This window comes from Scyliorhinus canicula, chromosome 2 (genome assembly GCF_902713615.1).
Source record: "Scyliorhinus canicula chromosome 2, sScyCan1.1, whole genome shotgun sequence".
NCBI lineage: Eukaryota > Metazoa > Chordata > Chondrichthyes > Carcharhiniformes > Scyliorhinidae > Scyliorhinus > Scyliorhinus canicula.
In genome coordinates this window covers 269,279,734-269,305,268 of record NC_052147.1, presented here as the reverse complement: position 1 = coordinate 269,305,268, position 25,535 = coordinate 269,279,734, and the positions used below count along the sequence as shown (strand labels likewise).

The window sequence follows — 25,535 nt, the reverse complement described above, 5'->3', positions numbered from 1 at the left end:
CTCCCCCCTCGGGGGGGGGGGGGGGGGGGGGGGGGGGGGGGCTCAATGGCCCCTGGGCTATTCCTGGGGATGGGGGTGCAACCGGAGTGAGCTCCAGGGACACCCCCGCCACTTGGCGCTGCCAGTCCTGGATGCCTGATTATGTATCGACCAGTGTCTCAATGCTCACAGCAATGGAGCGCAAGGAATGTGCGATGTCCCTCTGGATGGCCCACATCCCTCTGGGACTGCCACGTCCCTCAGTGATCATGCCTGATCGCTGTGTGAGTAGCTCAGTTCAAACAGCGCCAGGCGTGTTGATGTAAGCCTACTTGTGACAATAATAAAGATTTTTATTATTATTATTATTGTCAGCACTGTCTCCTGCACCTGCTGGCACTGGATGGTTGTGGATAACCCTTCATGTCGTCCCTGACTCTGCTCCTGCATCTCCAGCGTTGCTGGGACCGCCTTTTCCAGAAGTCCAATACCTGTCTGGACAGCAGCAACTCCCTGGGGTCAGGCCGCCCTCCGACTTTCCACCACCTCGGGGGTTCCCACCTCCACCTGAGATACCGCAGCATGTGTGTGGTACACTCCAGATGGTGCCCCAGGAGCCTCTTCACTAACAAGCCCAACCGAGGAGAGTGTCTCTGGGATGGTGGAGGGTATTGCTGAGTCGGAGTTGTCCCTAGACGTGTCCTCCGGGGTGTCACAGGGTTGCAGTTGGGGGCGCGTGACACCAGCAGGTCCCGCCGCATCGCTGGATGTGTCGTGAGGTTGGGGCCGGGGCGGGGGACACAAGATGGGCTTGTCTCGTCGCCAGGTGATCCTGAAAGGCATAAGATTAGACACATGGTTAGATCATGGATGAGGAGGGTGGGGCGCTAGATAGGATGGTGGGAGAGGGTGGGAGTTGTGCAGTTGTGTGGGTGGTGCAGGGGGGGGGGGGGGGGGAGAGGTTGGTGGGGGTGCAGAGAGGGGTGCCACATGTGCCATAGGAATATCGTAATCCATCGGGGGCCCACTTGCTTCCCCGATGCTGACCTCCGCCTTGGCAAGTGCCCCCAATCCAACCCTCCAGTCAGAAGCGGTGAGGATTGTGCAGGTCCGGCGGGCCCCTTCGTCTGCTCTCTCTCTCTCTCTCTCTCTCTGTGGTTGTGGGCCACCTTCTCCCGGGGTACAGATAATGCATAGCGTGAGACACTTGGACACAGGCAACACAAAGCGTCTGTGGCTGGTGGCCTGTGTGTGCAGGACACCCAGCCATTATAGGCAGTATGTTTTTTGGCATGTGGTGCGGGGTGGGGTGTAGGTGCCCTGCTGGTTGGTGGGGTTAATGCGCACTGTGGGAGGGGGGGGCAATACGGGTTTGTGGGACAGGGGTTGATGCCAGGGTCATGGTTGTTGTGTGGCCCACCCTGGTTGGCCTGAGGGGTTGCCTACGCATGCCCAGCACTGTCGACCAGTCACCTGGTGGGGGCCACAGGGAGGGGGAGAAAGGGGGTAGGGGTGTGGGATTGCGATGGTGCTAGGGGTGCGGGGCTGGTTACTCACCCTGGCCGCCCGCAGGAGGTTGTGCAGTTTCTTGCAACACTGCTGGCCAATTCTGGCGGTGGGGCCCACGGCACTCACGGCCTCTGCCATCTGCTCCCAGGCCCAGTTGATGTCCGTGGGTGACAGCCGCCTGCCCACCCTGGGGAACAAGATGGCGCCTCTCCTCCATGGCATCCAGCAGAGTGGCGCACTTCAGGGTGCCACCTTGTTGACCGGAATGAGTGTTTGGTGAGTGGAGTGCTTATTGGCAGCTGCAAGGAGTCAAGGTCTCAAGTGCTGCTCCTGATCCCGGGAATCAGACACTGTCATGCATTGGAATGGCACTAGTTCCACATGATGCGAGGACTAGCCTATTAACGGGTCATGAATTGCCCCGGGACTGGCACCGCCTTTGTCAATGTGGAATACCCGCGTTCAGTCCAGGCATCAGCACTCAAATAAAGAATTTTGCTGCTTGTCTTTGGTTTGTACTTGTTAAATTCTCTCATTTCTTGTGGCCCCCTGTGTTTTAGTTCAGCAGGCAACTTTAAAATGTCCTAACTTTCCACAGTTGTGACACTCTGGTCCTGCTGTCCGGCATTCTTCCCACTGCGCCAAAAATATCTCAAGATGGTGGTTGGTGTGTTTGTCCCTGATTTCACAGACTTCTATTTTATTATGCTTTCTCTCTTCTGCCCAATATATTCAATGGCCTCACTCTTCAGTATACAAGGGACAGCACGCTCCCCATGAACAACCATTTTGTTTTTCTTTCTAAACAGGGTTGGTTCCGCGGTTTGGACTGCCTTTGTGAAAATGAGATTTTCTGTCATTTGCAAGAGATCAGAATGAGATTTATCAAGTCCCCCAATTCTGAACTTTCATATGAATTCATCTCACAGGATTCCGTAATCACAGTTTTCTACGGGGCTGCACAGATCATTAATGAATGACTCCAAACATTCATCTAGTTTTTTTTTTCCGTTGATTTGATTTTGCTCATTGTCATAATATACACCAGTGTATCATGGTGCAGACACACACTGATGGACACACACAGGGACCAATCAACATGTACAAACACCGCAGCCAATCACCAGTTAGAATGCACACACTATAAAGGCAGAGGGCACCACGGTTCCCGTTCATTCTGGGTGCTGCCTCTCAGTGTAACAAGAACTCATCCAGCCCAGCACAGACTCACAACACATGCTGAGAGAGTCAACTGGTTCAGACAAGGCTTAGGTCTCTAGTTTAAGTTAGCACCATTTAGACCCACAGTCATTGTGTGTTAGTTAGTTAGAAGTAGTTAATAAAATTGAGCTGAACCTTCATCAGTGTTGGAAGTGTCTGTTCATCTCTCAAGTCTACACTAGCCAACACTTCACTCATCTGATGATTAAACATATTCAAACACTGAAGTATAAATCTGGAAGACTTGATCATAAAGTTTGAAGCCTCGTTGACACTCTGTTTTGCGATTATGTCATTGGGAACAGCTCCAACTGCATAGTATAAAGTATTGACCTGATCCTTCTGTTCATTTTTGTACAAACATGAAGCTGTTCTGTACCCGGAAAATCTCTTTCTCCAGTTGTCCAAATGTTGAGCGGTTGGCACTTCAGAATGGTAGTGGGAGTGGCAGTGGATTCCATTATTGTCCGAAGCTCGGGATCTGCTGCTGCTCCAGTAATCTGGCTTGCAGATTGTCATCTGTTCTCACTGTCGTCTGGACTCTGGTTCAACTTGTATCTGCTGCACCCATGATGCTCTAAGTTCTCCGGTGAGTCTTCGATCAGTTTTCTTTTCATTTATTCATATTTTATTATTTCATCGAATGTGGGCATCACAGGCAAAGCCAGCATTTGTTGCCATTCCCCAATTGCCCTCGAACTGAGTGGAATTTTAAGAGTCGACCACATTGCTGTGGATCTGGAGTCACATGGAGGCCAGACCACGTAAGGACGGCAGATTTCCTTCCCGAAAGGGCATTACTGAGCCAGGCTGGTTTTTATAAGAATTGACGATGGTTTCTTGAAATAATAATCCAAATTTCACCATCTGCAGTGGTGGGATTCGAACTTGGTCCTCAGAGAATTATTCTAAAACACTAGTCCAGTGACAATACCGCTATGCCACTGCCTTCCCACATCTTTCTGCCAAAGATTTGTAGATCTGACAGGTCTGCTTTTCTTGGAATTTTCTAGTCTTTTACTCACTGTCCATTGTGTTGTCATGTGTTTGGGGTCCAGATGGGGCAACTTCAGGATTTGCCTGTTTGCCTATGAAAGCTCATTATAAATTGTAGATCATGAAGACCATTCATTTTTATTTACAGCTCTATATCTTAGGAACTCAGCATGAGGCTGGACTTCTCTTTCTCTTGAGATCTCAGTCACATGTTATTACATCATAGTTATATGTGCACCATGTGCTTCTGATGTCAATCTTTTACACCAGAAGATGTGCCTCATGTTACCCCTTCAGTTAAACAGACACCTGTAGTCAAATGGGGAATCTGAGCAGGCTGAGTGTACGTTCTGTAAAGTGGATCCTGGCATCATGCGTCAGAAATAATCAGCATTTTGATTTATCCGACTAACTTCATAATGTTACCTGTATGGCACCTGGTGAATACTTCACCTGAAGGAAATTACACACTCATCTTGACATTTTCAAACCTGACGTGAGAACATTCACGGCGGTGGGAAGACTTGTTAATTAACAGAGAATTGGAGCTGTTACATCGACGGATGGGTAAACCGGCATCAGGGCCAATTACAAGACTATGTCAGTCTACTGCCTTTGATGTACTTTGGTGCTTTGTGTGAATTAGGGTTAAGTAACTGTCACAGCTCCTCAAAAACATTCAAATGTTTCATCTATCCCTGCGGGCAATGAATCAACAACCTCCCAGTACTTGTTCCCAATTGTGGTGCGAACTCTTCAGCTGTCTGCCAAAGAAGGTTGTGAATCATGACAGTGTGGAAACCAAACTTCAAAAGGTACGACTTGCTGCTCATCGTACTAACTCCAGCTCATGCATGATGAACTCCACTTGAAAATATCCACAGAGGTTAAGGAGACCTCAAAATCTTTTGATACTTATGAGTAGAGTGGTTTTCATGACAATCCGAAGGTTGCCATATTCAATCTTACCTGCATATTACTGGCTGACAATTATTGAAAATTCATTCATGGCATGTGGGTATGTATGGCTATTTTTTGTGTATGTTTATGTATGTCAGCCTTTATTGCCCATTCCTAAACACCCTTGAGGAGGTGGTGGTGTTTCCCCGCCCTAAATCCAACAAAGAGCCTTGTGCAAGCAATTCAGAGGTAGTTAAGAGTCAACCACCTAACTGTATATCTGCAGTAACATACAGATTGGGCCAGGAAAGAACAGCAGAGTTCCTTCCCTAATGGGAAGTGATGAAACAGATGTTTTTTTTCCTATGATGGTCACAATGACACTAGTTTTATATTCCATGTTGATTTAATTGGATTTGAATTCCAAAGTTGCCGTGAAAGAATTTGAACTCTGGATCTCCACCACATTAAGTGGCATCTACCTGGCACTGTGAAAAGTTTCCCAGCTATGTCTTGTACATAAAACATGCAGTGCAGAAGGAGGCCATTCGGTCCATCGATTCTGCACCAACCCACTTAAGCCCTCACTTCCACCCAATCCCCGTAACCCAATAGCTCCTCCTATCAATGTTTTGGACACTAAGGGCAATTTATCATGGCCAATCCACCTAACCTGCACGATTTTGGACTGGGAGGAAACCGGAGCACCCGGAGGAAACCCACGCAGACATGGGGAGAGCGTGCAGACTACGCACAGACAGTGACCCAGTGGGGAAATCGAACCTGGGACCCTGGCGCTGTGAAGTTACAGTGCTATCCACTTGTGCTACCGTGCTGCCCCATTTCCTGCTAATTTCCTACCCAGCTTTGCAAATTATTACTACAGGACCACATCTTCATTGCACCTGCAGTGTGGGGACACAAGAAACAGGACCCACCAAGGAACTCAGTTCAAGCTCTGTTCAGGTGTAAGAAGTCCAGAAAGACGTGCTGTTCAGTAATTTGGACAAGTCTAATCTTCCCCAGAATTGATCCCAATATTCCAATAATCTCAAGTCCTACCTACGCCATCTCCCCAGCCACTCATTTGTCTTCTTTGTCCTATCATTCCTATACTCACTTGTGAGTGTCACTGGAAATAACCCAGTGATTATTGCTTTTCAGGCCCTCGCATGCTAATTTCCTACCTAGCTTCGCAAATTATTACTGCAGGCCCACATCCCTCGTGCATCTTTCATTACACCTGCATTGGACCACGACCAATGGGTTCAACACCTTCCCCCACCACCATCCACTGAACCTCCCCCTCCTTCGTTCCCCCCCCCACCCGCCTTAAGCACACTTATACACATACCCTTGGCCCTGGCATCAGGGAGATAACATGCCATCCTTGGCGCAGGTCTGCAGCTTCAGAAACAACAGTTGTTCCCATATATATACCCTGGGCGGGATTCTCCGACCCCCCCGCCGGGTCGGAGAATCACCAGGGGGTGGCGTGAATCCTGCCCACGCCGGCCGCCGAATTATCGGGTGGCCGGAGAATTGGCAGGGGTGGGAATCTCACTGTGCCGGTCGGCGGTCGCTCACAGTGCCCCCCCCCCCCCCCCCCCCCCCCCCCCCCACCGGCGATTCTCCGGCCCGCGATGGGCCAAAGTCCCGCTCATTCTATGCAGGTCCCACCGGCGTAAATTAGAGTTGGTCCCTTACCGACGGGACCTGGCAAGGCAGGTGGGCTCTGGGGTCCTGGGGGGGGGGGGTGCAGGGTGATCTGGCCCCGGGTGGGTGCCCCCACGGTGGCCTGGCCAGTGATTGGCGCCCACCGATCCACGGGCGGGCCTGTGCCGTGGGGGCACTCTTTTCCTACGCGCCGGCCGTGTAGGCCTACGTGATGGCCGGCGCGAAGGTGAACTCCCCTGCGCATGAGTGGGGTGACGTCAGCAGCTGCTGACGCTCCCGCGCATGCGCGGACCTGCGCCGGCCGGCGGAGTCCCTTCGGCCCCCGCTGGCGCGGCACCAAAGGCCTTCCACGGCGTGGCGCAAACCACTCCAGCACCGGCCTAGCCCCTGAAGATGCCGCCGGGTATGGGTGAATCCCGCCCCCATCACTCTTGCTTGTCCACTGTTCTTTTGGGCCTTGGAAAGCTGAGTCAGAAATGGTGCCATGGACTTGGCTCTGGCTACACTCTCCAGATGAATCATTGTTTTCATGAGTATTGAGAACTGAATACTGGCTGGAGGCTGACGTGCACTCAGGGCATTGCTGCCCATTTCTTCTTGACTTTCTGGTGGTTACGTATTGCCTCTCTCCCTGCATACTCTTAACCTGTGGGCTGCAGTGATGCTTGACTTCCAAAAGCCAGAGATTGAGCTGCTGTAGCTATCGACACTCCCTGCGCATACGGTTATCCAGGGCACAGGAACTATCCTGGAGTTCCCACATAGAATCCCTGCAGTGCAGAAGGGGACCATTCAGCCCATCGAGTCTGCACCAGCGCTTGGAAGAGAACCATACCTAAGCTCATGCCTCCACCCTATCCCTGCAACCCAGTAACTCAATCTAACCTTTTGGACACTAAGGGGCAATTTAGCATGGCCAATCCACCTATCCTTCACATCTGCAGCACAGTAGCACAGTGGTTGGACCTGTTGCTTCACAACGCCAGGGTTCAAGGTTCAATTCCCGGCTTTGGTCACTGTCTGTGCGGAGTCTGCACGTTCTCCCCGTGTCTGCATGGGTTTTCACCTGGTGCTCCGGTTTCCTCCCACAAGTCCCGAAAGACCGTGCTGTTCGGTAATTTGGACATTCTGAATTCTGCCCCTGTGTACCCGAACAGGCAACGGAATATGACAACTTGGGGCTTTTCACAGTAACTTCATTGCAGTGTTAATGTAAGCCTACTTGTGACAACAGTAAAGATTATTATTCTCTGACTGTGGGAGGAAAACGGAGCACCCGGAGCAAACCTATGCAGTCTCGGGGAGAAAGTGCAAACTCCACAGTCACCCGAGGCTGGAATTGAACCCAGGTCCCTGGTGGAGTGTGGCAGCAGTGCTAACCACTGTGCCACCGTGCTGCCCCATTGAACAGGATATGCAACCCAACTAACAGCTAATATGCCATTCCTCTATTCGACAATAAAAAGTGCTATATAAAAAAAGACTCAGTTTCTCTTTTTCTGTTATCACTTAAAAATAGGGAGGTTATTTAACCTTTATTACCCTCTAAAAATGTTTTGATGTCCCAGCTCATTAGACTCAGTTCCTAACTGAAGAAAGAGAAACAAAGTTACAATGCTCAGAAGCAATTCAACTCACACCTCCCTGTGGTGTTTGATCTTTTTCTCTCCCACTTCATTGATCATGAATTGCCACACATTTCTCATAGTCTCCTTAATATTAAGACGAGAAGACATAGGAGCAGAATTAGGCCACTTGGCTATCGAGTCTGCTCCGCCATTCAATCATGGCTGAAATTTTCTCATCCCCATTCTCCTGCCTCTTCCCCATAACCCCTGGCCCCCTTATTAATCAAGAACCTATCTATCTCTGTCTTAAAGACACTCAGTGATTTCGCCTCCACAGCCTTCTGTGGCAAAGCGTTCCACAGATTCACCACCCTCTGGCTGAAGAAATTCCTCCTCATCTCTGTTTTAAAGGATCATCCCTTTAGTCTGAGATGGTGTCCTCTGGTTCTAGTTTTCCCTACAAGTGGAAACATCCTCACCCTGTCCACTCTATCCAGGCCTCGCAGTATCCTGTAAGTTTTGATAAGATCCACTTTCATTATTCTAAACTCAAACGAGTACAGACCCAGAGTCCTCAACCGTTCCTCAAATGACAAGCTCTTCATTCCAGGGATCATTCCAGGGAACCTCCTCTGGACCCTTTCCAAGGCCAGCACATCCCTCCTTAGATACGGGGCCCAAAACTGCTCACAATACTCCCTGCTCTTGTATTCTGGACCTCTCGCCGTGAATGCTAACATTGCATTTGTCTCTTACCTGCTTCATACTCTTCCCGTTCTGCTTCACAGTGATTCTAACTTGTTTCACTCTTCCCCCCGGTCTGCTTCATAGTGATCCAGACCTACTTCACTCTCCTCGCGGTCGGCTTCATAGTGATCCAGACCTACTTCATTCTCCTCCTGCTCTGCTTCATAGTGTTTCTGACCTGCTTCACACTCTTCCCGTTGTGCTTCATAGTGATCCAGACCTACTTCACTCTCCTCCCGGTCTGCTTCATAGTGATCCAGACCTACTACACTCTCCTCCCGGTCTGCTTCATAGTGATCCAGACCTACTTCATTCTCCTCCCGGTCTGCTTCATAGTGATCCAGACCTGCTTCATACTCCTCCTGGTCTGCATCACAGTGTTTCTGACCTGCTTCATCCTCCTCCTGGTCTGCTTCACAATGATTCTGACCTGTTTCACACTCCTCCTGGTCTCTTCACACTAATGCTGACCTGCTGCACACTCTTCCCTTCAGGATATTTTTAAAGCAGAAGAGAGAGACAGAGATAGAGGGCCGGAGAGATTTTAGGGAAGGAATTCCAGACTTTCATGTGTCTGGGCAGTTGAAAGCATGACCACCAATTGTGGAGTTATTACTATGACTGGACTTGGACAAGAAATGTAATAGCATTCATATTTTTTATTCTTTGTCCCACTGTAATGCTGAATTCCAGCTCGTTCCAAGCATTTGGCGCTGCTGTAACATCTATGATTAAAATACCTCCGAAGCTTATGCAAGTAATTCCTCGGAAAGATATTTAAGATGGCAAGTCCAAAAAAATGGTTTTTCAATTTACACCGGGTTTTCAGGGATCATTAGGTTTCAGTAGGCCATGGAACCTATCTCCATGTCCAATAAAGGCTTTCTGACTGGCTAGTTGATGATTTGATTTGATTTGATTTGATTTGTTATTGTCACATATATTAGTAGACAGTGAAAAGTATTGTTTCTTGCATGCTGTACAAACAATGCGTACCGTACATAGGGAAGGAAGGAGAGACTGCAGAATATAATGTTACAGTTATAGCTAGGGTGTAGAGAAAAGATTAACTTAATACAAGGTAAGTCCATTCAAAAGTCTGATGGCAGCAGGGAAGAAGCTGTTCTTGAGTCAGTTAGTACGGGACCTCAAACTTTGGTATCGTTTTCCTGACGGAAGAAGGTGGAAGAGAGTATGTCCGGGGTGCGTGGGGTTCTTAATTATGCTGGCTGCCTTTCTGAGGCAGCGGGAATTGTAGACAGAGTCGATGGATGGGAGGCTGGTTTGCGTGATGGACTGGGCTACATTCACGACCTTTCGTAGTTTCCTGTGGTCTTGGGCAGAGCAGGCTCCATACCAACTGTGATACAACCAGAAAGAATGCTTTCTATGATTCATCTATAGAGGTTGGTGAGGGTGGTAGCTGACATGCCAATTTTTCTTAGTCTTCTGAGAAAGTAGAGCCGTTGGTGGGCTTTCTTAACTATAGTGTCGGCATGGGGGGACCAGGACAGGTTGTTGGTGATCTGTACACCTAAAAACTTCAAGTTCTCGACCCTCAAGGTGAGAGGGGGAAAGTTTAAGGGAGATGTGCGTGGAAAGTGTTTTACGCAGAGGATGGTGGGTGCCTGGAACGCTTTGCCAACGGAGGTGGTAGAGGCGGGCACGATAGCATAATTTAAGATGCATCTGGACAGATATATGAATGGACGGGGAACAGAGGGAAGTAGATCCTTAGAAAATAGGCGACAGGTTTAGATAAAGGATCTGGATCGGCGCATAGCTGGGAGGGCCGAAGGACCTGTTCCTGTGCTGTAATTTTCTTTGTTCTTTGTTCTTTCTACTTCATTCCCATTGATGTAGAAGGGGCATGTACTCCACTATGCTTCCTGAAGTCGATGACAATCTCCTTCGTTTTGTTGACATTGAGAGAGAGATTATTGTTGTCGCACCAGTTCACCAGAATCTCTATGTCAGTCCTATACTCTGTCTCGTCATTGTTTCAAATCTGACCCACTACGGTGGTGTCATCAGAAAATTTGAAAATCGAGTTGGAGGGGAATGTGGCCACACAGTCATAGGTGTAGAAGGAGTAGAGTAGGGGGCTGAGGACACAGCCTTGTGGGGCACCGGGGTTGAGGATGATCGTGGAATGATGGCACCAGAGCTGGAAGCGTCATCAGTGCCAGGGATGCTTCTTTGTGGCAAGGCGATGTTGTGCCATGCTGAAAGAGTGGTGCAACTCTGATAAAGTGGATTACCTAGGCCATGTCTTGCTGTTCCACTTCCCAGTCCACTATCTACCATTAACAGCTTCCAATACCGCCACCCCCCAGATCCATCACCCTCAGACTGCAGTCGGACAATTAATTTCTCTCTCACAAACATGCCCACTGGCTGGTGCGCACTATTAGTATGCAATGATTAATCAATTTCCTCATTAACATCCCATGCTAAATAGACCTGCTGATGGAATAGCCTAAACTCATGAATCACTCCAAACTGTCAAGGGCTCCCTTACAATGCATTGGGATTTACTTAGTAAGTTCGGAAAAAGCCTTTTGTGTGATGAGAAGTGAAGGGATTACTGAAGTGAACAGCCAACAGCTGTTGGAAGATTTCAATCCCCCGACCTGACATGGGGGAGAAAAAATTTAAGCTGGGAAATTGGCTTTCTCAATTCTCCCGTCCAGCTGAAGAGGGCAGAAGATGCATTTATATATTGTAACGGGATCTTGCGTTATAAACTGAATCCTGCCCATTGTGGGCGGGATGAGTGTTTTGCAAATCTGTTTATTAGAGTGAGACAGCTAGCCTTACTCGAACATGCAGCTCGCCTGTTTTACTGAGGCACTGGGATTCTATCCCCTTTGCCTCACAGACCTCAGGTCAGCACCCTTCAGTGCTTGGACCCACAAATGGGGACCAGATAGAACAGCATTTTGGGGGAGGATCACCCAGCTGGTTGCCTTCTGGGCAGCGTGGAACCCTGTCACTTTGCGTGCCACCTGGGCACCTTGGTGCTGTCACCCTGGCAGTGCCAAGGTTCCCAAGTAGCCCTGACAGTTGGCAGGGGCACTGCCAAGCTGGCATTTTTTCCACGGAGTGCCCTGTCTAGCATGAGGTGGGGTGCAAGGGGGGCCCCAAGGAGCCCCTTACGGGTAAGTTGGGGCTTTGGGTGGGTCTGGGGGTCGAGTCGAGAGGGTCGAGAGACTGGGATATCATTTAAAAATGGCGTTGTGATCTCCTCCTGCATTGAGGAGTTCCGGCGAGCGGAGCTCCTCAGTGCATCAAACGTGACTAAGTACAGCTTTGGCGGGGAATAACCCGCTCAGGCCCCGGATTGCAACCAAGGAGCTGGTTTAGCACACTGGGCTAAATCGCTGGCTTTCAAAGCAGACCGAGGCAGGCCAGCAGCCCGGTTCAATTCCCGTACCAGCCTCCCCGAACAGGTGCCAGAACGTGGCGACTAGGGGCTTTTCACAGTAACTTCATTGAAGCCTACTCGTGACAATAAGTGATTTTTATTTTTTCATTTCAAGTCCTGTTAGATAGCAGAGTGTTTCTCTCCCGGAAGAGACAAATAAACAGTTAAAAAATCCAGAGCCAACAAAATACTCTGCAAACTCTGGTTTATGGACTAAATTTAACAATTAGTACTCAGCTATGGTAATGTTTTCAGTGTTTTTGTTAAGGGAAACGAGCTACTGTGTTGAAATAACTGGCAAAGTTGTGAAAAGTATTGGTTAAGCTGGCCAACAGTGACCCCTGTAGATTTATATTGAGGGACGAGTTGTTTTATAACTATTTTATGAGATGTGGGAATTGCTAGCTAGGCCATCATTTATTGCCCATCCCAAATTGCTCCTGCGAAGGTGCTGTTGAGCTGCCTTCTTGAACCGCTGCAGTCACTGTGATGTAGGTACACCAACACTGCTGTTAGGAGGGGGAATTCTAGGATTTTGACCCAGTGACAGTGATATATTTCCAAGTCAGGATGATGAGTGATTTGGAGAGGAACCTCTGAGAAGCCATGTTCCCATGTGTCTGCCACGCTTGTCCTTCCAGATGTTAGCGGTCATGGGTTTGGAAGGTGGTGTCTGAGGAGCCCTGGTGAGTAGCGATTGTGATGCCTGTAAAGGCCAGGGTGAGGGGTTTGGACCTTTACTTGGTGGGGATAGTCATTGCCAGGTATTTGACAGCCCCCATCCCAAATTCCTGATCTCAGAGGTTTGGTGGATCTTCAGAGTTTGTCAAACAGAGAAGAAAGGCACAAACACTTCTTTGTTCTCTCTCAGAATGCCAACTTCACTTTGTGCGTACCGCTCTGGACTGCGACATAGGCTCTCAAAGAAGAAGCTTTTACAGTAACTTTGTCATGTTTCGTATTGAAATTCACTGACCAACATGCCAAGACATTTGACCAACGGCATTCAAGGCGCTGGCATTGCTGTTGTGTATTAAACCTTCCCATACACCATGGGCGGAATTCTCCGACCCACCCGCAGGGTCGGAGAATCGCCCGGGGCTGGCGTAAATCCCGCCCCCGCCGTAGCCGGAATTCTCCGCCACTCGGGAATCGGCGGGAGCGGGAATCGCACCACGCCGATCGGCGTGCCCCCTGCGGTGATTCTCCGGCCCGCAATGGGCCGACGTCCCGCCGCTGACAGGCCTCTCCCGCCGACGTGGTTTCAACCACCTCTGGTGGCGGCGGGATTGGCGGCGCGAGCGGGCCCCCGAGGTCCTGGGGGGGGGGGGAGGGGGGCGAGGGGCGATCGGACCCCGGGGGGTGCCCCCACGGTGGCCTGGCCCGCGATCAGGGCCCACCGATCGGCGGGCGGGCCAGTGCCGTGGGGGCACTCTTTTTCGTCCACCGCCGCCACGGCCTCCACCATGGCAGAGGCGGAAGAGACCCCCCCCCCCACCGCGCATGCGCGAACTGGCGAAGGCCTATGGGCCAGCCCCAACGCCGGCCGGCCGGTGTCAAAGGCCGTTGGTGCCGGTTTTGGCGCCAGTCGGCGTGGCGCCAACCACTCCAGTGCGGGCCTAGGCCCTAAAGGTGCGGAGTGGTTGGCGCCACTCCGCTACGCTGGGACCCCCGCTCCGCTGGGTAGGGGAGAATCCCACCCCATGGAACCAAAGGGTCCTTTACTCTTTGTGCAGAATTCTCCCAAGATAAAGCAACTGCCGGCAATACAAATTTTTTTTTTCTAATTTAGATTACCCAATTATTTTTTTCCAATTAAGAGGCAATTTAGTGTGGCCGATCCACCTAACCAGCACATCTTTGGGTTGTGAGGGCGAAACACACGCAGACATGGGGAGAATGTGCAAACTCCACACGGACAGTGACCCAGGGCCGAGATTCGAACCCGGGTCCTCAGCGCCGTAGACCCAGTGCTAACCACTGCGTCGCCGTGCTGCCCTGTCAATACAAACATAACAATCTGTGGCACTCCCGACTCTGCAGGCACTAAGTCAGATGTATATAAAGCATAGAATTATAGAATTGTGCAGCACAGGGGGAACAGTCCACTGTGCCTGCGACACCTATCTGAAAGAGCGATTCATTAGACCCACATCCGTAGCCTTGGAAATGTTCCTGTTTTCAAATATTTATGCAAATCTGTTTCGAAAGTTACGACTGAATCTGCATCCGCCACCTATTCAGTCAGTGCATTACAGACCAAATACAATCAGAGCTTGAACTCAAGTGAAGAGAACCTTTCAATTGCTTACCCATAATCTTGCCCAGAATGAGAGATTTAATGGTATTGAATTCGAGATCTGTAAATGAGGGGAGGCTGTACTTCACGGTGGCAAGTTGATCAATCTGTAAATAAAGGGTAGAAATATTAAATGTCACAGTGTATTCCTGTGGTGGACTCCCAATTTATGCCGCACTCTTCAGCATTGATCAATGTATGTTTTCAGACAGTAACCTTTCGAGCAGTGGTTCCTTTCACAATGTCATTCATATATTTTTTACATTTTGAAGCTTGGGATCAATTTATCCTCTCACTTTGTTTTTTCCAAACTTTCAGTGAAAAGACAGAACACAACATAGCATTTAATCTGCAATAATAGCAGATGAGATGTGGTAATTGGAACAGCAATGAATAGCACTGGTATCGGCGCTGCCCAGATTCTACTGACTTCAGGTAGGTGCTTTTGGTAGCAATACAGTTGGGCTCTGTTGTAAACCGAGCAGCACTCTTGCCTCTGAGTCAGAAGGTATGTAGGCTCAAAGTCCCACGCCAGACTACCAAGTGGAAAGATCTAGGTTGGGACTTCATTGTAGCAGTGAAAGAATTGGAGGTGGTGGGCGAGGTTCTCGGGTCCGGCAGCTGCGTGTTCCTTGGCCGCGTGCTGTTCGCTGCCGACGGGATTCTACCTTCCCAATACCCGACACCACTGCCAAATCCATGGGCGGGGGTGCGCTGCCGGCAGGAAACGTGAATCACAATAACCGGAGAATTCAGGTCGGTAACTCTCTAATGAGGGGCGGTATTCTCCCCTACCCGGCGTGACGGAGAGTGCCGGAGTAGGGGAGTGGCGCCAACCACTCAGGGGTCGCGCCTCCCCAAAGGTGGGGAATTCTCCCCACCTTTGGGGGCCAGCTCCGCGCCGGAGCGGTTTGCACCAGAAGACTGGCGCAAACACCCGGCGCCGTCGGTAGCAGGGCTGGCCGAAAGGCTTTCGCCGGTCGGAGCATGCGCCGGCAGTGATGTCAGCGGCAGCTAGCCGCTGACGTCACTGCCGTCGCATGGACGTTGTGGTGTTCCCTTCCGCCTCTGCCATGGTGGAGGCCGTGGCGGGCGCGGAAGAACATAGTGCACCCAGGGCACTGGCCCGACCCCTGATCGGGGGGCCCTGATCGCGGGCCAGGCCACCGTGGGGGCACCCCCTGGGGTCCGATCGCCCCCCCGCCCCCCCAGGACCCCGGGGGCCTGCTCGCGCCGCTGAGCCCGCTGTTCCAGAGGTGGTTTAAACCTCGGCAGCGGGAGAGGCCTCCCAGCGGCGGGACCTCGGCCCATCCGGGCCGGAGAATCGCCGCAGGGGCCTCTCCGATCGGCGGGGCGAGATTCCTGCCACCGCCACTTCCCAGGTGGCAGAGAATCTCTGCCACGGCGGGGGCGGGATTTTAGGCACTCCCAGGCGATTCTCCGACCCTGCTGGGGGTCAGAAAATTTCACCCCAGCTGTGAAACTGTTGCCCCAGGTGAGATTTACAAACATCCATGAGGCCAAGTTTGGGTTTTGGCACTTATGAACGTAGCGCTCTCAAGTGATGTGATAGTCTTCGGCGACAATAGGGGATGTAGGCTGCAACCCACATGTCACCATTAACTAGTGGCGAAGCTCATTGAAGAGTCACAGAAATCTACAGCACCGAAAATGCCCTTTGACCCAACGCAGCTGCGCCAGTCAAAAACAACCACCTAAATATTCTCATTCCATTTTCCAGCAGTAGGCCCATAGCCTCGACATCGCAAGTGCACATCTAAATACTTCTGAAATGCTGTGAGGGTCTCTGCCTTCACCACCCTTTCAGGCAGTGAGTTCCAACTCCCACCATCCTCTGGGTGAAAATGTTTCCCCTCACATCCTCACTAAACCTGTATCCCTTTACCGTAAATCTGTGCCCCCCCCTGTTTTGTTGCTTGGCTGGAGAGGGGCAGTCTCCAAACACGTGAAAGGGGAGAGCGAATGATGGAGGACAGTCAGTGCGCAGATGTAGGAACCACGGCAAGGAGCCACTTCTATCATGGCTGCTGATCTGAAATCTTAAAACGAAAGAAAGTCAGATTGAGGATGTGCATTTACGGGGGCACAATGCATCCATTGCTTGAGCAGAGTGGGTTAAGTAACTGATGAGTGAACTATGAGACACTTGTGCACCCCGTGAGACTTTGTACTGGTCCTCTTCACTCCTACCAGCTCCATTCTCCAGGAAATGGTGAGCCCAGTCATAGCTGCCCTTTAAAATCATCCTCCAGGGCCAGTGCTCAACCTCACGAATTGGGCACCAAGCTTGCCTCCAGCCCGATTAGAGCCTTTGCATAACAAAATTGAATTGAATCCTCACACAGCGTGAGGTGGGGCTCACTTACTATAGCCTACAGAAAATTAGACAGTTCTCCTGAAATATCTTTGGGGAGGCATCCCTTCAACTTTGCCGGAAAGGTTTATTGGAATTTGGTATTTTTTTTACATTTATCTTCAATGGGATCTTAATCATAAAGCTGCGACAATCGTCCTTGGAGTTGAAGATCATTCCTCTTCCGAAGGTTTTTCCCTGTGTGCTTCGAGGGAGCAACAGATTCCTCCAAGAGACTGGAGTTCTTCTCATTTAGTCCCAGAGAGTCCAAAGATCGATGCTCTTCAGTCTTCTCTCTTGGATCAGTCTTTTGTCATTCTCAACCCTCAATTGTTTTTTCCAGCAATGCGGTTAAATTGCTGTTCCATTCAGCTCATGATGATGTCCTCCAAGACGTCTTGCATTAAGGCCAAGAATACTGAGGCAGATTAAAACCCTCAGGACTGTGTCTTGCAGAGGAGAAAAATAGGAGTTGGAGTTGGGTCGAAACCATAGTAGTGAGGGCGTTTCAGGGTCAAAGGTCACAGGAAAGGAGGAAGGGTCAGCAGTAAGGCTTGGGTAGTGGATTCAGTGCCAACACCCTGTTCCTATCCAAAGCTGGTTCCCTCAAGAGCGTCAATTGGCGTCGGGGCAGGACGGTTGATCACGAGGCTTACCTGACTCGGACTAGAGGTAAGAGGACAGGGTAGTCCCCGTCTCACACTATCTGACTTTATTAAATGCCCCCACCAACTCACCCCCAGGGAAGGCATGAAATTCTGCCCCAGGACTTGAACACAAAAATCTAGGCTGGCATCCCAATGGAGTACTGAGGGAAGTATTGCACTATCTGTCTTTTGGTTAAGAGGTTGACCTGAAAAGAGCAGGAGAGTTTATCCATGGAGTGTGGTCAATATTAACCCCTCAATCAAATTGCAAAAATAGATTATCCATTCATTAAATGTATTTGGACGTTTGCTGTGTTCACATTGGTTGCCATTCTCTCTCCGTCACAGTAGGAAGTGCCCTTCACACGTACTTCATTGTTTGGACAAAACACTTTGGAAAATCCTGAGGTAGTGAAAGGTGATATGTAAATCCGAATAGTTGTTAATTTTTATATCTCCTAATGCTCGTGAGCGTACACGAATATCGAGAAGAATCCACAACCATTAACCTCTAGGTACAGGGGAAAATGGTCATTTATCTCTTGTATAAACTCAGATATAAGTGATATTACACTTATATCAGTGATAAACACCTCCTCCACAATAGTCCTCAATACCCCGCAAGGCTGCATACTTAGCCCCCTACTATACACGTTATGCACTCATGACTGCATGGCAAAATTTAGTTCCAATTTGGGGCAGCACGGTAGCATTGTGGACAGCATAATTGCTTCACAGCTCCGGGGTCCCAGGATCGATTCCGGCTTGGGTTATTGTCTGTGCCGGGCGTGCACATCCTCCCTGTGCGTGCGTGGGTTTCCTCCGGGTGTTCTGGATTCCTCCCACAGTCTACAGATGTGCAAGTTAGGTGGATTGGCCGTGATAAATTGCCCATAGTGTCTAAAATTGCCCTTAGTGTTGGGTGAGGTTACTGGGTTATGGGGATAGGGTGGAGGTGTTGACCTTGGGTAGGGTGCTCTTTCCAGGAGCTGGTGCGGACTCGATGGACTGAATGGCCTCCTTCTGCACTGCAAATTCTATGATAATCTACAAGTTTGCTGACAAAACAACCATAGGGGGTCGGATCTCGAATAACGAAGTCAGAATACAGAAGGGAGATAGCGAACCAAGTGGAGTGGTGCAGGGACAACAATCTATCGCTCAATGTCAGCAAAACTAAAGAGCTGGTCATTGACTTCAGGAAGCAAAGTACTTTACACACCCCAATCAGTATCAATGGGGCCGAGGTGGAGATGGTTAATAGATTCAAATTCCGAGGGGTACACATCTCCAAAAATCTGTCCTGGTCCACCCACGTCGACGCTACCACCAAGAAAGCACAACATCGCCTATATTTCCCTAGGAAACTAAGGAAATTTGGCATGTCCACATTAACTCTTACCAACTTTTACAAATGCACCACAGAAAGCACTCTATCTGGCTGCATCACAGCCTGGTATGGCAACTGCTCGGCCCAAGACCGCAAAAAACTTCAGAGTCGTGAACATGACTCAGGCCATCACACAAACCTGCCACCCATCCATTGACTCCATCTACACCTCCTTCTGCCTGGGGAAAGCGGGAAGCACCCGGCTTACTCACTCTTCCAACTTCTTTCATCAGGCAGGAGATATAAAAGTCTGAGAACACGCACGAACAGACTCAAAAACAGCCTCTTCCCCACTGTTACCAGACTCCTAAATGAACCCTCTTATGGTCTAACCTCATTGACACTACACCCCTGCTTCACCCAGTGCCGGTGTTATATAGTTACATTGTGTACCTTGTGTTGCCCTATTATGTATTTTCTTTTCATGTACTTCATGATCTGTTGAGCTGCTCGCTGAAAATTACTTTTCAATGTACCTCGGTACACGTGACAAGAAACAAATTCAATACTATACAGTATCTGACAGAGAGAGAGAAACATCCATCCCTAACATTCATTGTGTCTCTTACTCATTGAGAGGATGATTCACCTGAGAAAGGACCAGTGCTCCAAAACCTAATGATTTGAAACAAACCTGTTGGACTTTAACCTGGTGTAAGACTTCTTATTGTGCTCATTGAGAGGAGTGGTTGTTTCCAGCAGCAGTTTGGTATAATTTATTTTCTTCCACTAATTTTATAAAGCGACTTAAAGGAGTTTTTGTATAAATCCCTGCCTGTGCCATTTTAGTTCAAAAACGTTAGTGATGACGGTCAAGTACCTGAGGCAGGAATTGGTTGTGAAAAGTAATGAATAGGGGAAATTAGTACAATCAAGAAGAAAGCTGGAAGGTCAATCAGTCATTTTATTTGTTGAAGGCGCAACACTAGTCATTGTATCACAGGTCGGGGTACTTGCTAACCCGTAAGGATTATATATATAAAAAACAATTCTGTTGATTTATTTTGGTCGTGGATTAGTAATGGATTCATTTCGCCATAAATTTCTCTCAAAGCTCCTTGAAGAGTTCCATCATTTTCCTGCGAAAAACAGAAACGCATCAGGCGCAAGGCTGGTGGGATGTAACTACAGTAATTAGAACATTTTGGTTTGTTTCTTTCTGCATAAATTATGACACAAATGTACAAGGAGTTATTCTCTTATTTAAAGATATGCAGCCGGCTGCCCGTCAAAGATGAAATGAATCAAAATTACTGTTCAGTAAAACAAGCCTGACAAGTCCATAAAATATTTAGCTCCTTCTGTCACTACACATAGAAAAAAGGCACACATTTACAGCGTCCCCTCCAATGAGGTCTGCCTTGCCTCTGTCCCAGCATTCTAACCAGCCATCCAATGGGGGCTGGTTTAGCTCACTCAGCTAAATCGCTGGCTTTTAAAGCAGACCAAGCAGGCCAGCAGCACGGTTCGATTCACGTACCAGCCTCCCCGGACAGGCGCTGGAATGTGGCGACTAGGGGCTTTTCACAGTAACTTTATTGAAGCCTACTTGTGACAATAAGCGATTTTCATTTTTTCATGACAGGTGGGCACCTTGTGTGCTTGTCCATCTGAAAATGAAAGTGAGATTGAGTGTTTCTGTTGGAGGGCTCAAAGGCATGCGTTTGGTTTCCAGAGTTCTTCTGATGGCTCCCAGTGAAGCCTCCAACGGCATGCTGATTACATCCAGCTTTATTCTGCCCCCGAGGATCCCTGCCCAGTCTCCATGCCGCTTAGCCACTGAGAAGACCGGCCAACAACTCCACACTAACGCCATTAACTGCATTCTGTATTCCTGGTCGCTTTCTCAGGCTGAAGCAGATTGTTCGCAACTGGCCTCTGACCTTTGATAGTACATTCCTCGCAATGACATTACTCTCTCTCTCACCCTGGTCATCCTCCCTGGTATGGTTTTCAACTCTGCTGTCTGACGTCCAAGGGATACAGATTTGAAGGGATAGGGCAGACAGATGGCTTAGCCATTCAGCACAAGATCTGGCTGAGCCGGGTAGAAACATAGGACGTGCTTCTCCGGCCTCGTTGCGATCTCGCTCGAACGTAACGAGGCTGGTGAATAGCAGGAGAGGCCAAAAACGAGATCGGTGCCAGGCGGCAAACAGTTTGCAATGCAACCGGCCCGCTCCTATAGATAAAATCCGGATCTCATCAGATTATCACCACTTAAGGCCCATTTCCATACAACCAATGAGAGCCACCTACCATCCAACGGCCTCCCATCATTCAGTAAGTGGTCTCGCTGCCGCCGATTTGTTCTTCTTTTGAAAAAGGTGAACCTGGCGGATCGGTTTCTGCGGGGAGCCGAGGAGGTGAGTAGCCATTCTCACAGGCTGGGACTGCCACGCCAGTGCTCGCCAGGGGTGCGGGGGGAGCTCGGCTGGGGGCAGGGGACCCTCCGCAGGGGTGGGCCGCCCAGGGGGGATGAGGGGAAGGCACTGGTGGGGGTAACCAGAGGGGAACCGCTCGAGGCATCACTATGCCAAACCCTGGATTGTGTGTACTCATTCCGGGGGCAATCCTTGTCCCTGCCCATCTGCCCACCTATCAACCATACCCTCCAACAACTGATGAGGTCTCTGGCTGCGTGACTGAAGTCTACTGCCAATAGGGAATAGGCAATCATGGTTAAGTGAGCACTTCACACATGCCAAGTGGATTCCCGTGGGTGGGCGGGCCATCTAGCATTTGTCTAGCATCCCAATCACACCTTGATGCCTGGAGACTATGCGTAAACATTGCGGGAGGCAACACCACACACATAACATCCGAATACCCAGGGAATGGGACACAACATCGGGGACATGTCTATGGCCAGAGGGTGGGCGAGCGCCATGGGGAGGGGTTATGCCTGGAGAGATGGGCAAAGGGTCCAGAGATCGATCTGCATTGCGGAAGAAAGTGACAGAGGCATCATAGTGGATGTGCAAAACGGACTTTAATGTGTTTCACAATACGCCATTCCTGATGGTGCCGCCCCCCCTGGCCCCAATAGCCCCTCCCCCCCCACCTACCCTCCCACTCCCTCCCCGTCCCCTGGTGCCCTCATTAATCCTTAATGTGTTTGACCCTCCTAGCTCTACCACTACATCTAGGTTTTTCCGTAGGATGCACATCAAAGGTGGAGGCAGCCAGCTACCTAGCTAGTCCCGCTGTCTTTGATGCCCCTGGCGGGCGTTTTCTGGGGGCTCTGGCACTGGAGGGCCCCGTATCACTTGTCTGCAGCACATGCACAGCCGTGCTACCCTGTTCCATGTGCTGACTTCGAGATGCGGCCTCATCAGAGGAGTGGAACTCGGAAGAGTTGGTGCCCACTGTTGACACTCCATGGGATGGATCTGGCCTGGCAGTGCCCCCTCCTCCCGATAGTTGCCCATAGGGACCTGTCATTAACCTTGGGACAGAGAGGCAGCTGGTCCAAGCCACGGCTGCCCCAGCATCACCTGGTTCTGCCAGCCCTGGTGGTTCCCGATGGCCCACACCATTGTGCCGACGGCGATGCTCCTCAGTGACTGGGACATGCTCTACAGTTCCTCAGCCATGTCCACCTGTGACTGGGACAAGCTATGCAATGCCTCAGCCATTCCCATCTCAGTGCCAGACATGTCACGCAGAATCTCATCATGATCAGCCTGGATACGGTGACATCCCCCAGTGAGTAGCTCAGCCATGGCCGTCACCGACTGTGTGATTCTTTGTGAGCTTTCACTTATGGTGCCAAAATTGTGCACCAGGCTTTCCACTGGGGGCGCCACCCGAGCAGTGTTGGCCTCGGTGCCACTCATTGCCGGCGCCATCTCCTAAGCCTGTAGCCTCTGAGACTCCTCCAAGCTGCTACGGACCTGCTGGAGTGACGTTAACATCTCCCTCTGAATATCCCAGCCACTCCCTATCATCTCCATCAGCTCCATTTGAGGGGAGGGACTGCTGGGGGACTCATGGAGAGTTGAGGATGGATACTCCCCTGGAGGCAGAAGGGTCTTGTGGTGGTGGTGGTGGTGGGGAGGGGGGGAAGGGTGTGAGGCATTGGTGTCTACCCCGTCATGCTGCCTGGTGTAGGTCATTTATCTTCTTATTGCACTGCTGGCCAATCCTCTTGGTCATACTACTTGAACTGACGCCCGCCGCTACCTCATTGCAGGCAGCACTGGCTCACCCCATGGCTCACCCTCCAGGATCCTCGGGAAAACAGGACATCCCTCCTGGCCTCCACTGCATCCAGGAGCCTCACCAGGTCAGTGTTCCCGAATTTTGGGGCTAATCTCCTCAGCGCCATTGTTGTGAGCTGGCTGGGGTTGGCTGGGCAAGCGCAGCTTAAGTGCTGCTCGAACTTGTTAGTAGGGGGCTGGCGAGCTCGGTCCCGGCAGATCAGCTGGTGGGCTGTTATTTGCGATGAGAAGCCCGTGAGGCCTCATTAAGTGGACCAATTAACATTGAATTGCATTGCCGGCCTCGCTGGGCAGAGCGCCGGGAAGCTCGCGGCAATTCCCACTCGCTACCACACTTACACATTTTTCCAGACAATTGTGCCCACAGACAAAAGAAAATAGGGGTGGGGGGCTGCCATTTGGCCCTTCAAGCCTTCTCCCCCATTCATTATGATCATGGCTGATCATCCAACTCAGTAACCTGATCCTGCCTTCCCCCCATATCGTTTGATCCATTTAGCCCCAAAAGCTAAACCTAAGTTCTTCTCGAAAAATAGAATGATTTGGCCTCAATTACTTCCTGTGATAGTGAATTCCACAAGCCAGCCACTCTCTGGGTGAAGAAATATCTCCTCATCGCTGACCGAAATGGTCTACCCCATATCCGCAGACTGTGACCCCAGGTTCTGGACACCACCATAATCAGGGATATGCTTCCTGCATCTACCCTGTCTCGTCCTGTTTGAATTTCATAGTTTTCTATGAATTACCCCATATTCTTTGAAACTTCAGCGAATGTAATCCTAACGGACTCAATCTCTACTCATACGTCAGTCCCGCCATCCCAGGAATCAGACTTGTGACATTATCATAAATGTAATAACTGCAAGGGTTAATGGAATGTCTAAATCAACTACTCGAGGGAGCTAGATGTACACGTATATAAGACATTGATGCTAAGCCTTGGGGAGAGGGAAGTTAAGGAGATAGTGAGAGTACAGCCTGAAGGAAAGATAGTGTGACTGAGAGCAGATCATAGTTAATACAATAGTGTAGAGATTGGTCGTGGATGAGTGTAGATTGTATGTTTATTATCAACTGTGTATTAATAGGAGTAAGTGTCGAATCCAAATTAGTAGTGTTAATAAATGTATAGCTTTGTTCAATTTAAAGCTATTTGTGGTCTTTGTGAACACTAAAATAATCATCCTGATTTTTTTTTTAATTTAGAGAATCCAATTCATTTTTTCCAATTAAGGGGCAATTTAGCGTGGCCAATCCATCTAGCTTGCACATCTTTGGGTTGTGCGGCCGAAACCCACGCAAACATGGGGAGACTGTGCAAACTCCACACGGACAGTGACCCAGAGCTTGGATCAAACGTGGGACCTCAGCGCCGAGAGGCTGCAGGGCTAACCCACTGCGCCACCGTGCTGCCTGAATTTAGCAACACAAAGAACACCACAGTCTGGTGAGCCTTTGCTGTACTTTCTCTGTAGCAAGAACATCCTTCCTCAGATAAAGAGATCAAAACTGCAGACAATATTCTAGGTGTGGCCTCACCAAGGCCCTGTATAATTGCAGCAAGACATCACTGTTCCCTGTACTAGAGTCCTCTTGCTATGAAGGCCAACACAGTGGTAAAGCACTAACAGGACCTACTCTCACCTGCCGCAACTGATCACTATTCCAAGGTCACCCTGGAAAGCAAGTTTAAGCCCTGGTTTCATTTCTCTACTCTAAACCAGCTTTGTAAATCCCACTTCCCTATCTCTTTTCATAGAATTTATAGTGCAGAAGGAGGCCATTCAGCCCATCGAGTCTGCACCAGCTCTTGGAAAGAGCACTCTACCTAAGCCCAGACCTGCACCCTATCCCCGTAACCCAGCAAACCCATCTAACCTAAGGGCAATATAACATGGCCAATCCACCTAACCTGCACATCTTTGGACTGTGGGAGGAAACCGGAGAACCCGGAGGAAACCCACGCAGACACGGGGAGAATGTGCAGACTCCGCACAGACAGTGACCCAAGCCGGGAATCGAACCTGGGACCCTGGCGATGTGAAGCCATAATGCTAACCACTATGCTACCGTGCTCTCCTCCATCCTCATTTTAACCAGCAGGTGAGAGGAACTCTTGCAAAAGCAAAATATCACGGATGCTGGAAACCTGACAAAAAGAAAAGGACGGAAATACCCTAAAGGTCAGGCAGCATCTTTGGAGAGAGAAAAAGAGTTCATGTTTCAGATCCATGACCTTTCATTAAACTTGCAAATGCAAGAGACAAATCAGTGGGTGGTTTATAAAAAGAGAATCGATGACAATGTCTGTGATGGAGAGAAGATGCAAAGCATGAACTGAAAAAAGAATTGGCAACGGCCGTGGACAAGTAAAGAAATAAAAAACGCGTCAAGAAGTGTGAATGGCAGAATATTAAACAGTGTCGCCGAAAAGCAAAAATAACAAAATAATGAGAGTGAAATCAAAACATGCAAAGGAAAGGGAAGTAAAATGGAGCCAGAGATTACAGTCTGAAATTGCTGAACTCAATGTTGAGCCCAGAAAACTCTAAAGTGACGAATTAAAAGATGACGT

The 25,535-nt window shown here is 49.7% G+C and overlaps 1 protein-coding gene across 2 annotated transcripts in view; it reads right to left on the bottom strand.

The window, feature by feature from the left end:
- The window catches only part of LOC119962139 (contactin-associated protein-like 5), a 1,052,391-nt gene that overhangs the window by 144,356 nt on the left and 882,500 nt on the right, over positions 1 to 25,535 (bottom strand). For both annotated transcript variants that reach the window (XM_038790062.1, XM_038790063.1), the window contains exon 21: positions 14,337 to 14,430. In XM_038790062.1, the coding sequence (XP_038645990.1) occupies positions 14,337 to 14,430 (94 nt within the window). The remainder of the gene's footprint in view (positions 1 to 14,336; positions 14,431 to 25,535) is intronic.